General features: G+C 45.6%; 1 protein-coding gene across 1 annotated transcript; it reads right to left on the bottom strand.

Moving 5' to 3' along the window:
* Positions 1-6,026: 6,026 nt before the first annotated feature.
* Positions 6,027-8,128, bottom strand: Rap2l (Ras-associated protein 2-like). The gene is made up of 2 exons (XM_065435871.2): positions 7,247-8,128; positions 6,027-6,321 (listed from the first exon to the last, which is right to left on the bottom strand). The coding sequence occupies exon 1, from the start codon at positions 7,799-7,801 to the stop codon at positions 7,256-7,258; it is 546 nt and encodes a 181-aa protein (XP_065291943.1). The 5' UTR covers positions 7,802-8,128; the 3' UTR covers positions 6,027-6,321; positions 7,247-7,255.
* Between the last annotated feature and the right edge of the window lie 5,782 nt (positions 8,129-13,910).

Consider the following 13,910-nt stretch of genomic DNA (forward strand, 5'->3'; position numbering starts at 1 on the left):
TTCACTCTGGACAGCAAACAGTGCTGCAAGATCTGGCACGGTATGACAAGGCCAACTATTTACAGTAGTGAATGTAACGCATCTGCCTCACCGTCTTGCCAATAGCTTAGCAGCCTATGTCACATGGCATTTACCCCTGCACCATACTGTCTTGTACAGCGTTACACTGATGCCAGCATTGATTTTTACGATGAGAAGCCATCTTTGCAAAGTTACCTCGAGTGACATTTTGATGGTTGCATAGCTTCATGTAACCTCTTCACCACGTTGCTGCTCCATATTGGCTGATACACCGCTGCCATAACGGTGAATTGGTGCAGTCACACCTTGGCAGACTTGTACTTAGCAAATTACATTTATGGGAAGTTTTGTAATTGATCAGTTACTTTCTTTACTCGATATAGCTCAATGTAATTCAGTTACCTTTTTCAGTAGCCAATTAAATATAATCACTTACATTATTGATGTGACAAGCTGTAACAGGTGATTTAGCTTCAAGCAGTTGAATTTGGTGGGAACTTCAGTAAAACGCCTGTAGTCATGCCTACATGGCAGCCTCACGGATGCGCACATTCGGACGTAGACCCAAGCACTTAGTATTTGATTCACCTTAATGTTCCACCACATGTTGGCTGACAATTTGAACTGCCACTGCTATGGCTTGATAGCAATAGCCACTGGAAATGTTCATGCCAGGAAATTGCGTACAGACAATTTTTTCAGCTTTTCATTGGCTCTACCAGGAGCGTCTTCTTTGAGCCCCTGCAGCAGTGAAACATTGCTTCTTGTAGTAGTCGGATGCAAGCATTGTGGCATCAAGTAAGCACTATCTTATGTGCAAGGTGTTCGTACATTACAACACTGCCCTTACCTCTAGAGTGCACATCGAGCAAGGTTTTAGTGTCTCTGCTGGCGTCTTCACAAGAAAATAAGTGAACATGACCAAGGAAAATTTTGAAAAGCAGTTGTTAGTGAAGGGCAGCAGAGAACACACTCAAAGAGCAAGGCCAGCTCGTTCTATTTACTGTATTTGTGCAATGTTAAAGGGCCAACAACCACGCCTATTAATTCAACAATAATTGCATGCTCCTCTCCTAGATTTTTCAGTCCCTTCTTTAAGTCTTTACAATGAAAAAAGTCATGTATGTGACATAACTAAGGCAAAAGCTGTCGAGTGGTCCAGATACAAGAAAAACTAGTTCCAATCAAGTGACCAGAGTGCCTTTGCCAGCAGTCGCACACCCGCTCTTCCTCGTCGTCTCACTTGCCTGCTGTGCGCCATTAACTGATTTCACTTCGTGTAGTGTGTTGTGCAGTGTGCATGCAGTAGCAGCAGCGTGTAAATGAAAAGCACTAACTCCTGATAAACAGGAGTTAGTGTTTTCAAGAAGAGTGCCAACATGACGTTTGGCACTATGTCGTCTACGTGTTGTTTAGAGAAGTATGCGGTGAGGATCGTAAAGTGCCCCAGAGGAGGGTAGTCAAGGTGAGAAAGAAACTACTTTCTCATTCGAGACCAGAGAGCTGTAGGAGTTCTCTAACAAAAGTTGTGAGGAAAGTAACATAATAGTAATCAATTACATTTTAGTAATTGTGTAGTTGCTTTTGTAAAGATAGTAAGTCGTCAGGTAATCAATTACATTTATCAATGAATTGTAATTGGCGACTTTTTTTCTGTAATGTGTACAAGCCTGCACGTGGAACATGCGAGTCACATGATGGCACAAACAGCATCGGGGAGATTGGAGAACCACTATGAATCGGTTTCAGAGTGGCTCATAGGACAATATGAATAGTAAGAGCCTACGTATGCTGGGCAGGTGTGGCAGGTGTTTTGGTGTTGCATTGCTTCAATGCTAATCTAGTGTCGACAGTCATACCAAGATGGTTTCTGCTAAAATCCTTGTGCAAAGTTTAACCTTGCAATTATGTGTGACAACTGCATGTAGCTAAACAGATGCATGTGCACACAATTTCAGTGGTTCACCAGGTCTCGTCGACCCAATCATCTTGTTTCAGCAAATTTCCAAAGGAAAAGTTGTGCTTCAAATAGACTTTCAGAGGTAAATTTAGTGTTCCTGTAGCATGCATTCTCTACCCCCCCTCACAAATCATTTGTGCCTTCTGCTTGCCATCCATTACATTTGTTACAGTTAGATCTGCAGCATACTGATGCACTTTACTGCACCATTATTTAAACAGTAAGCATGTCTGAGTGCATTTGCAGATTGCTCAGATAAAGTAGGTTTCATTGTGTGGCAGCACATTTAATTTAAATCTGGAACAGGCGCAGGTGATGATAATGATGCATGCCCTCAGCTGACATAAGTGTCACTAAGCTTGGCCACATTTATTTTTTATTTTATTTATTTTTATTTATCAATACTGCAATCCCCATTGGGGATTTTAGCAGGGTGGGAAACAATACATATGTAAAGAACACTATACCATAGGCAATGAAAACAATACAAATCAGGTCAACAGAGCTTGAACATAGCAGTGGCACAGCAAGATAACAAATGTTTACTCAATACTTGAAACAAACGCCGAAAGTGATGGTTTTAAAACTTGGTCATTGGTTAGATGATTCCATTCAACCACTGTTCTGGGAAAGAAGGAATACTTAAAACAATTATTACGTGTACTAAATGGGGTTATTGTTCGGCTATGTCGCTGCCTAGTTGCATGACCAGATGAAAAAGTAATTATTCCCATGAGATCTGTCTTATAATGACCGTTAACGAGTTGAAAAAGGCATTTTAGCCGCAATACACGATTTCTTTGCATTAATGTGCATACACGCTTCTATGGCCTGTTAACAGGCGTACTAGCAGTCGGACAATTCCATTCTTGAACAGCTTCATCGGAGTGCAATATGGGGTTAGTGCGGACACCACCGCTTCCTTTTGCAAAAATTGAAGGGAAATGCAGTTTTATACCGAACGTTTCTGCGAAGACTAATTTTTAAATATCACCGGTGGCTAATACTACAATTCTAATCTTTGATGTGGATTGCTAGAACAAGTTGACACTATTTGCACAAGAAATTGAAATGCATAATCGAATATTTAACAAAATTAGTTTAATCTAGTTACCCTACGGCAAATTGCAGTTTAGAAACTGTAGCCAGGAAGTTTGCAAGATGGGTCCAATTAGAACTAATTCTCGGGATGACACCAGTTTTGCAATATTGCTTCCCAAACTTTGTGAAAAAATACATTGTTGGTCGAGTCACTTTTGTGCTTCAATGCATAAAATGGCATTTTGTTGAACTAAGTGGAACAGCAGTGGATTTTTACAGAACGTTTGATGGCACACCTCTCAAAAATGATGCGTCCACAGAATTGTTTTCAAGTTCATATGCCTTTCAGTCTCACCAGCTACAATTCGTAAACTGCAGTATGTGCTGCAAGTAATTAGTTTAAAAACTTAATTAGTGATTTGTCAATTAGTCCATTATGCATTTCAATTTTTCATGCAAGTAATGTTCAAGTAGACCAGCTCAAGGAGTAGAATTGTGCTACCTATCACAGGCGATTTTTAGAAATTATTTGGTCTTTGCAGAGACACCTGGTATGTGTAAGTAGTGTTTTACTGGGGTGATGCAAGGTGCTTCTACAGGTAAGCAGCTATCTCACCTTCTCCACGGCTAGGGGCACCAACAGTGAATATCACGTTTCTGTTCACACAGCTCAGCAATGATTGAAGTAGCATGATGACCTGTCATAGTTCTGCCAAGCTATATGCAGAATGCACTTATTCCGAGCTTCAAGCACGCTATATATATTCATCAAGCTCAAAACCCAAGACTCTAACTTGTTCAATAGCAAGGACAGCTAAAAGTAACTATTTCTGGTCTTTCACATAAACACAGCAGTTTAGCAAGTGTTACAATTACTATTAACCTGCGGCAGTGATCTCAAAGAACTAGTTGGCAGAAGCTTTAACTCCCACTCTTTGGCCAATCCCCTGTTGTGGGCATGTGCCATAGTATTTTGCAAACTCTACTATTGATGATCTTCCAAAATTACCAATAATGTTAATGTTAATTACCAATAATGTTAGAAACATACCAGATAAAGTAGGTAAATGCACAGGCACAGAGTAGTAACTACTTTAAGTAACTCGACCAGCCAAATATGAACATCAAAGTACCACTTCAGCTTCTGCTCATAATCATCCGATTATCAGGGAGGATGTTACATCACTGCAAGTAAATCTAAATGCTATTTCTGAACCCAGATGGTGGTCTGAATGCATTTTTGTAGTGCTACACAAATCTCTATTTCTAATTGCACTGTACAGCCTATCATTAAGTTCATGTACTATACTTGATTACTGGTGAAAAGCATGTAGTGCCAGTGCATAAAAAATGTAATCATTTATTGGTATCAAATTATCCTGTCTTCATTATGACTAGTTGTTGGAAGCTGTTAGTCATACTGTAGGAAGCAGTGCTCCTTATCTGTAAAAGTACCTATTCTAACCATGACATACTGTCACATGTCAACATGAATTCAGAAAAGGCATGTCAGTTGTTACGTAAAGTCTTGTTTGTGTGCTGCACATAATTATTCTCCTTTTGGATATATCTGGCCAAGTTAATGTATTAGACCTCTGTAAGGCATCTGACAAGGTACCATGTAGTAAATTGATGTATAAACATGAATGGGATTGCCAGTGACTATTATTAGGTAAATTACAGCTTACCTAAAAGAATTAATTAAATTCTGAGGTCTTGCATGCCAAAACCACGATATTAAATGCGGCCACTGTAGCTGGGATTCGATCCCATTCCCTTGGGCTTGGTAGTGCAACTCTGTAGCCACAACGCCACCATGGCAAGTTACCTAAGAGAGAGCAGTTCATTGAAAATGATGGTCACTCATCAAATGTACTTTAGGAGTAACTTCTGGGGTCCCCCAAAGAAGTGTTCTGGGGCCTACTATATTTATTTTTTATGTTTATAATTTGTAATTCCAGATGGGGTGACCATAAGGTAATTTGTGGATGACCACACTGTATAAAGAAATTTTGTCAATGGAGGACCATAAGGACATACAGACTCAATTTCAGCTATTTCTGCTTGGTGCGGCCTCCGAGGCACAAAATCAAATGCAGAAGAGATGGTACCTTAAGCACGTAGCAAGCAAACCATCCACCAGCATATTCTACTATTCATTTGGCAGCATTACAGTTTGCAAAGTACCTTGGCATTTCGCTCACCATTAAACTAAATTGGTTAACAAATCTCACTGGCTTGTACGTAAGCTATTGTTTCTAAACAAACTTGAAAAATGCACTAGGCATGCTAAATTCTTAGCATGCACCGCCTATGGAAGGTCTAACCTAGAATGCCAAGAGTGTGTGGTGCCAGCCTTTATTAAAAAAGGAGTTGAAGCAATTGGGGCACATCAACCATTAGACAGAGAGGTTCATATCCGGCAAGTATAAAAAGCAAAATTCACCATCCGTTATGATGAAAGCTAATGGTATGCTACAATTGGAAACTATTTCAAAAACGAGTAATTGGACATCCCTTTACATGTGCTTGTCGGGGAAAATTCAATCAGTCTAACCACACACAACCAATCAGAACGATGAACATTAACTTCCTAGGATTGGAAATCAGCTCCTGCCACCATCGTTGCATGCTACAGTAATTAATCCTTCTCATGCTCTCAAAATGTTTGTTGGTTGCAACTTTTGTATTGATATTGTACATGCTTCGTTTTTATGTGTGCTCACTGATTTTGTTGTCATTTACTCTGTCTCTTACTCTCCTGCTTGGGCCAAGCTAGTGGCTCACATTATTTTAAAACAAAACTTTCAGGCTATGCCTTGTCACTTGTTAGACATTTCCTGTCGGCACTTGAGAATTTACTGCCAAAAGCTACAAGTGCATTTGGCCTCCTTTAGCCTATAACACAAACATCTGTGCGACACAATTCATTAAGATATACATGACAGTGCACTATCATCAGACAAGTGCCTACTTCTGCAACAAGCGAGCCAAAACGCCAACACCATGGGCAACATTCTGTTTATTGCACTTGCTAAGTCACGTCTGTTGGGGCTGTGGTAAGCAGGTAAAGGAACTGGCCAGGGACGAAGAATGTGGAAGGCACCTACTGTTCTGTCGGCAATCTTTGTTCCTTCTTCCGAGTCCCATAGAAAAAACATTCAATGTAACGACACCTAAAACCGTACACACATACACAGTGCTGTGTTCTGCTGCCTCCTTGGGCACTGACTGTCCTGTAGCAGTCTGGTAGCTCCTTCTTCCGAATAAAAAAGCACTCGCTGCCTCCATGGGGTGATCTGCAAAAAGAATATTTTACTTTAGCCTGCGCCAATCAAAGGATGCTCACGCTGATGTCCTGACCAACAACTTAACTAAAGTAGACAATGCGTCAGAACTGGCATGCAGCTTAGTGCACAGAGACATATGCCACAAGGTACGGCGGAGTGTCTAAACGAACAGTTCGGCCTATGAAATTACAACAGCAGCTAGCACATATGGCAAAGCACTTCAGCATTCAGGTGTAAAAGATTTACAAATTTGCCTGAAAAAGCGGATCCTTCTTCCGAGGTCGGATTTAACTCGATGGTGGCATTAACATAGGTGCAGACTATTCACTCATCTTTAACAGCAATGACGTGGTATAATGTATATATAAAGTTGAAACGCCATTCATTTTGACAGACAATTCCAAGCATTTCTTACACGGCATGTGGGCTCGCCACTAAGGTTCACATTGAGGATACACTGGTTGAGGACATGTAAACTTGAGCAAGTAGAAAGGAATTGCCAGACCATAGCCTGCAGCCGCTAAACAAAGGACGCCTCACTTTTAGACCGGCCTATGGTGGCGCCTGATGTGTGTTGTCTAACGCTGTACTTCCTTGGCTCCTTTCATGGTTTGTTTCACCTTTCTCGGCACTAAACATCCCCTTTGGATTCGCTTTTACCATTTAGAAATGGATATGCATCTGCGATTGTGCTCGATCCGCAGACCCCCAATTCGCAGTCCAGAATCTTAACCCACTCGCAGCCCTGACAAGACCAGCACTTGGCTGAGTCAGGCGGCGTTGGTGAAAGACCGGCAAGGCATGAGAACATGCGCCGCAACAGAGAATGCAATCACACGAAACAATCACAGGCTTAAGGGTATCGGACGGCAAGTAGGCGTCGTCACCCACCGTGCACGCAAGGGCGGCGGACTTCCGGCCAGGCTTAGCTCACCTGTCTGTGCTAAAGCAAGGCGCAGCATCGATAGCTGTATTTCTCCTTGGGCGGCAGCACGTTCATCTCGCGCACGATTTCGGCGAACATCTCGTTGACGTTGCAGCGGTTCTTGGCCGACGCTTCCATGCAGGGGCAGCCCCACAGCTGCGCGAGCGCCTCCATCTCGGCGCGCGTCACCTCGCGCTGGTGCTCGAGGTCGCACTTGTTGCCCACGAGCAGCACGGGCACGCGCTCGGCATTCTTGACGCGCAGTATCTGCTCCTTCATATTCTTAATGTCCTGGAACGTGTGGTGGCTCGTGATGGAGTAGACGACCACGAATCCCTGGCCGTTCTTGATGTACAGGTCGCGCATTGAGGCGAACTGCTCGGTGCCCGCCGTGTCGAGTATCTCGAGCACGCACGGCGCCTGGTCAACCTCAATCTCCTTGCGATAGAAGTCCTCGATGGTCGGATCATACTTCTCGGTGAACACGCCCTGCACGAACTGTACCGTTAGGGCGCTCTTACCCACGCCGCCGCTGCCCAGCACCACGACTTTGAACTCACGCATCACGCATCGCCTGTCTGCAGGCGCAGCGGGCGCTAGGCCTACGACCACCACTTGCCCCACTCTCCTCGGGCGCTACAAACGTTTCTATCTACCGCCCGCTGCTACTAGGCATGGTGCCTGCGGATAGCGTGGCCCGTGTCACCTGAACGACGTTGACAGGACGCACGGATGCGCTGGCCGCTGGGCGGCACACTGACTCATAATCACTAAGGCCCGAGAGGGCTTAGTTCCTCTAATCACCGCCCTCTTCGTAAAAGTGTCTTGCAGCAGGGAAGCAGAAACCACCGCAGAACAACCAACAACTTGGCCCGTGCTCGCCGCTGTCGTCACTTCCGCGTGTCCTTCTACACCACTAGGGGGTGCCGAGGAACGCGCCGAGACGCGCGCCTTCCCGGCGTCTCTTGCGGCGTTAACAGGAAAAAAGCGCGGGATTGATTTGCATGCTCGCCGTCACTTTAAGCGCCTTAAGGTTGGAATTTCTTATGACATCATGACAATGTGTTTATTCCTGTGGGGTACGGTAGCGCAATGCAGCGACATGATTGAAAACTTCATTTCGACAGGTGTTTACATGAGTGTTTAGGTTTGCTGTTGGTTTAGGCGCTACCAGTCGCAGTTTTCTTGATTTCTTTATTTCTCTCTGGATGGGCGCAGAGAGATAGGAACCATTCATGGAAGCGCGCCAGACTTTCGTGCGAGCGAAAGCGCACTCGTGCCGTGCACTCTCTTCCTCAATCTCTTCTTTCTAAAAACAAAGACGGGGGCAGACGACGCTCTGTCCTGCGCATTCGTTCTCTCTCGCCCAAAGAACGCGTGTCAGCGCCGTGTCGAGGAACAATCGCGACCCGTGAAGGATTTTGACACACTTGCGGCGTTTCTGCGAGCGCCATTGTTTTGAAAGCATGAACTGGGTCGGCCCAGCTCACACGCGCAAACGTGATGCGGTAACGGCGCAGGTCTCCGAAGGTAACCTTTGCAAGTCCCATAAATGGCGACCGGTTCCTGTCAAAGGATAAAACGTATACACTGCGATGGCCGGAATGCTGAATCGGTGTAGCCGGTGTATGTTTTCGTTACCGACTGGAATCGCAGCAATTGCTGTTCAGCACATTATTTCTGTCAGTATATATCGTGATATACGCGCTGCATCATAGTGCAATTACCACGGAATAGAAGATAGCGCACTGGTGCGGGTGTGACATATATGCTAGCCTGCTCCCCAATATTAACAGAAGGACGACGAACGAATAACGTCCGCGTGTTGCAAGAAAAAAAAAAAAACGGTCTTGGCTCGAGTGATTTCTCAACCGGTGTGACGAAGCGCAGACAGGCGGGGAGAGTCTTGTGCAGGACACGTACATACTTAGTTTCTAGTCGTGTAACTCGAAACGTTCACGAACTTTGCAGCCACACCTCATGTTGCACCAGTTAGCACATTAATTGCTATGAGCGCATTCAAAACTCAGCAAAACAGAGACCTGCGTAAAATAAAAAAATAAGTCTTCCTAAAAGTTCGTCGTCTCTTTCCTGCGTATGTTACGTCGGTTCCTACGTGCTGTATTTTGAAGAAACCCCCTATATATATATATATATATATATATATATATATATATATATATATATATATATATATATATATATATATATATATATATATATATATATATAGTTCGTCGTCTCTTTCCTGCGTATGTTACGTCGGTTCCTACGTGCTGTATTTTGAAGAAACCCCCTATATATGTATGCGACATAAACGAGGGTTTCCTGCAATGCTCTTACCTATAGTTTGTTAGCTAGCGATATAAAATATTGCTGCCACGGAGCCCTCTTATTCGAGTACCCCCTGCAGTTCCATTGCCAAATTATATATATATATATATATATATATATATATATATATATAGGGGGTTTCTTCAAAATACAGCACGTAGGAACCGACGTAACATACGCAGGAAAGAGACGACGAACTTTTAGGAAGACTTATTTTTTTATTTTACGCAGGTCTCTGTTTTGCTGAGTTTTGAATGCGCTCATAGCAATTAATGTGCTAACTGGTGCAACATGAGGTGTGGCTGCAAAGTTCGTGAACGTTTCGAGTTACACGACTAGAAACTAAGTATGTACGTGTCCTGCACAAGACTCTCCCCGCCTGTCTGCGCTTCGTCACACCGGTTGAGAAATCACTCGAGCCAAGACCGTTTTTTTTTTTTCTTGCAACACGCGGACGTTATTCGTTCGTCGTCCTTCTGTTAATATTGGGGAGCAGGCTAGCATATATGTCACACCCGCACCAGTGCGCTATCTTCTATTCCGTGGTAATTGCACTATGATGCAGCGCGTATATCACGATATATACTGACAGAAATAATGTGCTGAACAGCAATTGCTGCGATTCCAGTCGGTAACGAAAACATATATATATATATATATATATATATATATATATATATATATATATATATATATATATATATATATATATATATATATATATATATATATATATATATATATATATATATATATATATATATATATATATATGACATAACCTTCACTCATAATTATAATCTATACTTCAATAAAGAAACATTTTATTTCCCATATATGATTTTTTTTTATTGCTTCGCTGACAGTTGGTTTCAAGTGATTTTTACTAAAATCGAGCGCTTCATTTCCACCGAACCTTCTTGCTCATGACTATAAATTCGTGGATTCAGTTATGGCCTAGTTAATATCCGGCCAATCAAATGATGTAAGCTTCTGCTTCCGAATAGTAGACTCCTTTCGTGCGGCTGAAATTGCAGTAAAATAATTATAACAAATAATACTGTAAAGTGAGCGTTAACCGCTTCACGACTGCAGTCACTGAAAAGCGCGACATCGAAATCACCTGATGGAAACAATACCACCTAAATTCAACTTACGGCATTTATCAGAATGCGAAGAATACATTTTCGAATGGGGAAAAAAAGACGTTTTCTTGCACACATGCATAGCGGCCCTGATCCTTTTTGTCACGAATTACGATTACTTCAAGGCGCTGCAGACTTCATCGAAAGAAAGTCAAGATAGTATACGATAATCCTTTGTGCATTTTCTAGTGGGTCCTCCTAATTATAGAGTAAGTAAATTTCAATTTGGTGTACAGTTCGTTTTGTCCCATTTTCTCACAAGAAGGTGAGAACCTCCTAAAATCGGATCTAGAAGTTAAATATTGGCTGGAGGTGGTCATGGAGGTCACACCACACGGAGAGGTGACACTTAATTTTGAACAAAGGTACGAAATCATTTATTGTCTTGATGGGTGGTCATCGGGACGAAATGGTCGCACATTCTTTTGCCGTTTTGATCGGTGGTCATAATTTCCCACGAAACTGCAATCACATTCTTTGATAATGTCAAATCGATGCACGTACGCTGCTGGGTGGTCGGTTGGGCCGGATCGGCTACGTCTGTAACACAGGAAGCGTAAACCACTCCCCTTTCGGTACCGACACGTCCACATTGAGATCACCAAGAACGACAACAGCGGTAGTGTCATCGCAGCTAATTCACGCAAAGTGAGTATAGTCATGAACCTTACGGGGCTATGAATCGCTTGCTTACGAGGGCACGAGCCATTGCTCATACCCCAAATGCGACCCTAAGTGCAGGCTGTGCGGTGGCCGACACTTCACCGTTGCCAAGGACTGCAAGCAGAGGTACCAGACGCCGTACCTCGTCAGACGCGGGCGCGGGGAGCGATCCCTATCCAATAGAAGCAGATCTCCGGCCTTCGCCATGGGCGCGCGCGACGATCCCGGCAGTCGCCGGTCGCTCCGGGGCTCGAAGGAATTCCAGATCCAGGAGCCGCCTTCCGGACGCTGTTCCAGGTCCAGGGGAGATCCAGGTCCAGGGGCAAATCCGGGTCCAGGCAGATCCAGAAGCCGCTCCACGGAGCCGCTCCGTCTCCAGGGCCCACAGGTCGGTTTCAGCGTCGGCCAGCAGAGGAAGAGAAAGTCGACCCTATCCTGCGCCGATATGGTTATTGGCGGCGGCGAAGCGAGACCTCTCACACGACCCGGCCGCTCCCAGAGCAAGCTAGGGACGTCGAGGTAGCGCGCCTTCGGAAGGAAAGCGGGGACTTAAAAGAAATGGTCAGAAAGATGGCTAGCGAAATGACAGAGATTAGGAAATTGGTAATCAGTCAGAGGGCTTCTGCCAAAGCGTCGGTGCCGGCCGCCACCGAAGCACCGGTTCCGGCCAGCGACTCGTCCGGCGCCCTCAAGCGTAGGGCACTCGGGCAGTTTTCAGTAAGGAAGAATCAGGTTCGCAAACCAATGAGATCAAGGGCACGTTGACCACACTCACTAAGAGCGTGCAGCAGTTGCACCAAGGCTTAGCACAGGTGCAGGTCGCCCTAGGGGCCCCGAAGAAAGGCCTAGGCGCGCTGGCCGATCGCGTGGACGCCCTCGAGCGTCTGCATGGCGATCCCAAGTACTACGTCCGCAACTCCGATGCAGGTCGTTGTTCCGAACACGTTGGGGACTATAATCAGGGCTCGGGGGCACTTTTTTACGTGCACCTGTGCTTACAGCAGGTACTACAGAGAAATTGTCTAATCATGGATAGTTCCAAAGAGGAGTTCAGAATTTGGCAATGGAACTGCAGGGGGTACTCGAATAAGAGGGCTCCGTGGCAGCAATATTTTATATCGCTAGCTAACAAACTATAGGTAAGAGCATTGCAGGAAACCCTCGTTTATGTCGCATCCCTCCCCGATTATCGGGCCGTCTCCGGGCAGGCCGGAGGTCGGGGAGTACGCGCGTTAGTTGACAGGAGGCTTACACACTTGTCTCATGACCTGAAGCTGGCGAGTTGCAAGGTCGAATACGTCATGTCGGAGGTTTTGCTCAACGCGAGACAACGCAACCAGCGGAGAAACAGTGTGTTTATGCTCAACATCTACAGCAATCCCAGGAACGCCCGATAGCAGTTCAAGAGGATACTCACCAAGCCCGTCGACCTGGCCGGCACCCATACCCTGGTCGTCGTCGGGGACTTCAACGCCCCGTACGGACCGTGGGGGCACGTCTGCGACACGAGCAAGGACCAGGATCTGTGGCAGAACGCCAACGAAATGGACCTCACGCTCATCACGGACAAAGCGTTCCCGAACCGAATCGGCAACTCGGTGAACCGGGACACCACCCCTGATCTGACGTTCGTGAAGAACGTCGAGGGAGCCGAATGGAGTAACACCGCAATGGATTTTTTTAGCGACCATTACGTGCTCAAAACCCGCTTCGACGTCGCCCGAAGTAAATCCAGAGAGTTCACGATCACATACTGGTATATTTTTCGCAAGCTCCGCAGCAACAAAAGCGCACCCGTCCCCAAAGACCCGGAAGAGTGGTGCGAGCGAATCAAGAGCGACGCGGAGTCGTCCACTAAGGAGATCGTCACTGACCCGGAGGTAGAGAAGATGGACAGCAGAGTAGCCCATTTGATGGAGGCCAAGCAGGCGCTGCTCCTCCGATGGAAGGGACAAAGGCACCACGGCAGATTGAGGAAATAGTACTCCGAGCTCAACTAGCCCATCGAAGATCACTGTCGGCAAGCAGCAACGGGACGAGGTCTGCGACTCGATCGACGGGCAGATGCGCAACGGCAAATCCTGGGGCATGATCAAACATCTCAAGGAGGGCAGTGCCAGATCCAGTCAGAGCCACACGCTCGCCAGAGCCCTGCACGAAGCTACCAGATCCTGTTCCGGGGACATGCTGGTTGCAAAGCTCATGCCCGTAAAGCATGGAGACGAGGAAGTCCGGTTTCCCGACTACCTCGGCCCAGCCCGTTCGGAGTAGGACGAAGACCACCGTGTAGGAAATCACACAAGCTATTTTCGCGCTCAACGGCAAGTCTGCGCCAAGTGCCGACATCATCACCAACAAGATGCTGCGGAACCTTGACGGCCGCTCAATCGAATACCTCACCGAGGGCAACGAGACGTGGATAAACGGCAGCGTCCAAGAACAATGGAAGACCACCAGTATCGTCCTGATCCCGAAACCCGGCAAGGCTCCGAACGTGGACAATCTCCGACCCATCTCTCTCACGTCCTGCG

This window comes from Dermacentor albipictus, chromosome 1 (genome assembly GCF_038994185.2).
Source record: "Dermacentor albipictus isolate Rhodes 1998 colony chromosome 1, USDA_Dalb.pri_finalv2, whole genome shotgun sequence".
Taxonomy (NCBI): domain Eukaryota; kingdom Metazoa; phylum Arthropoda; class Arachnida; order Ixodida; family Ixodidae; genus Dermacentor; species Dermacentor albipictus.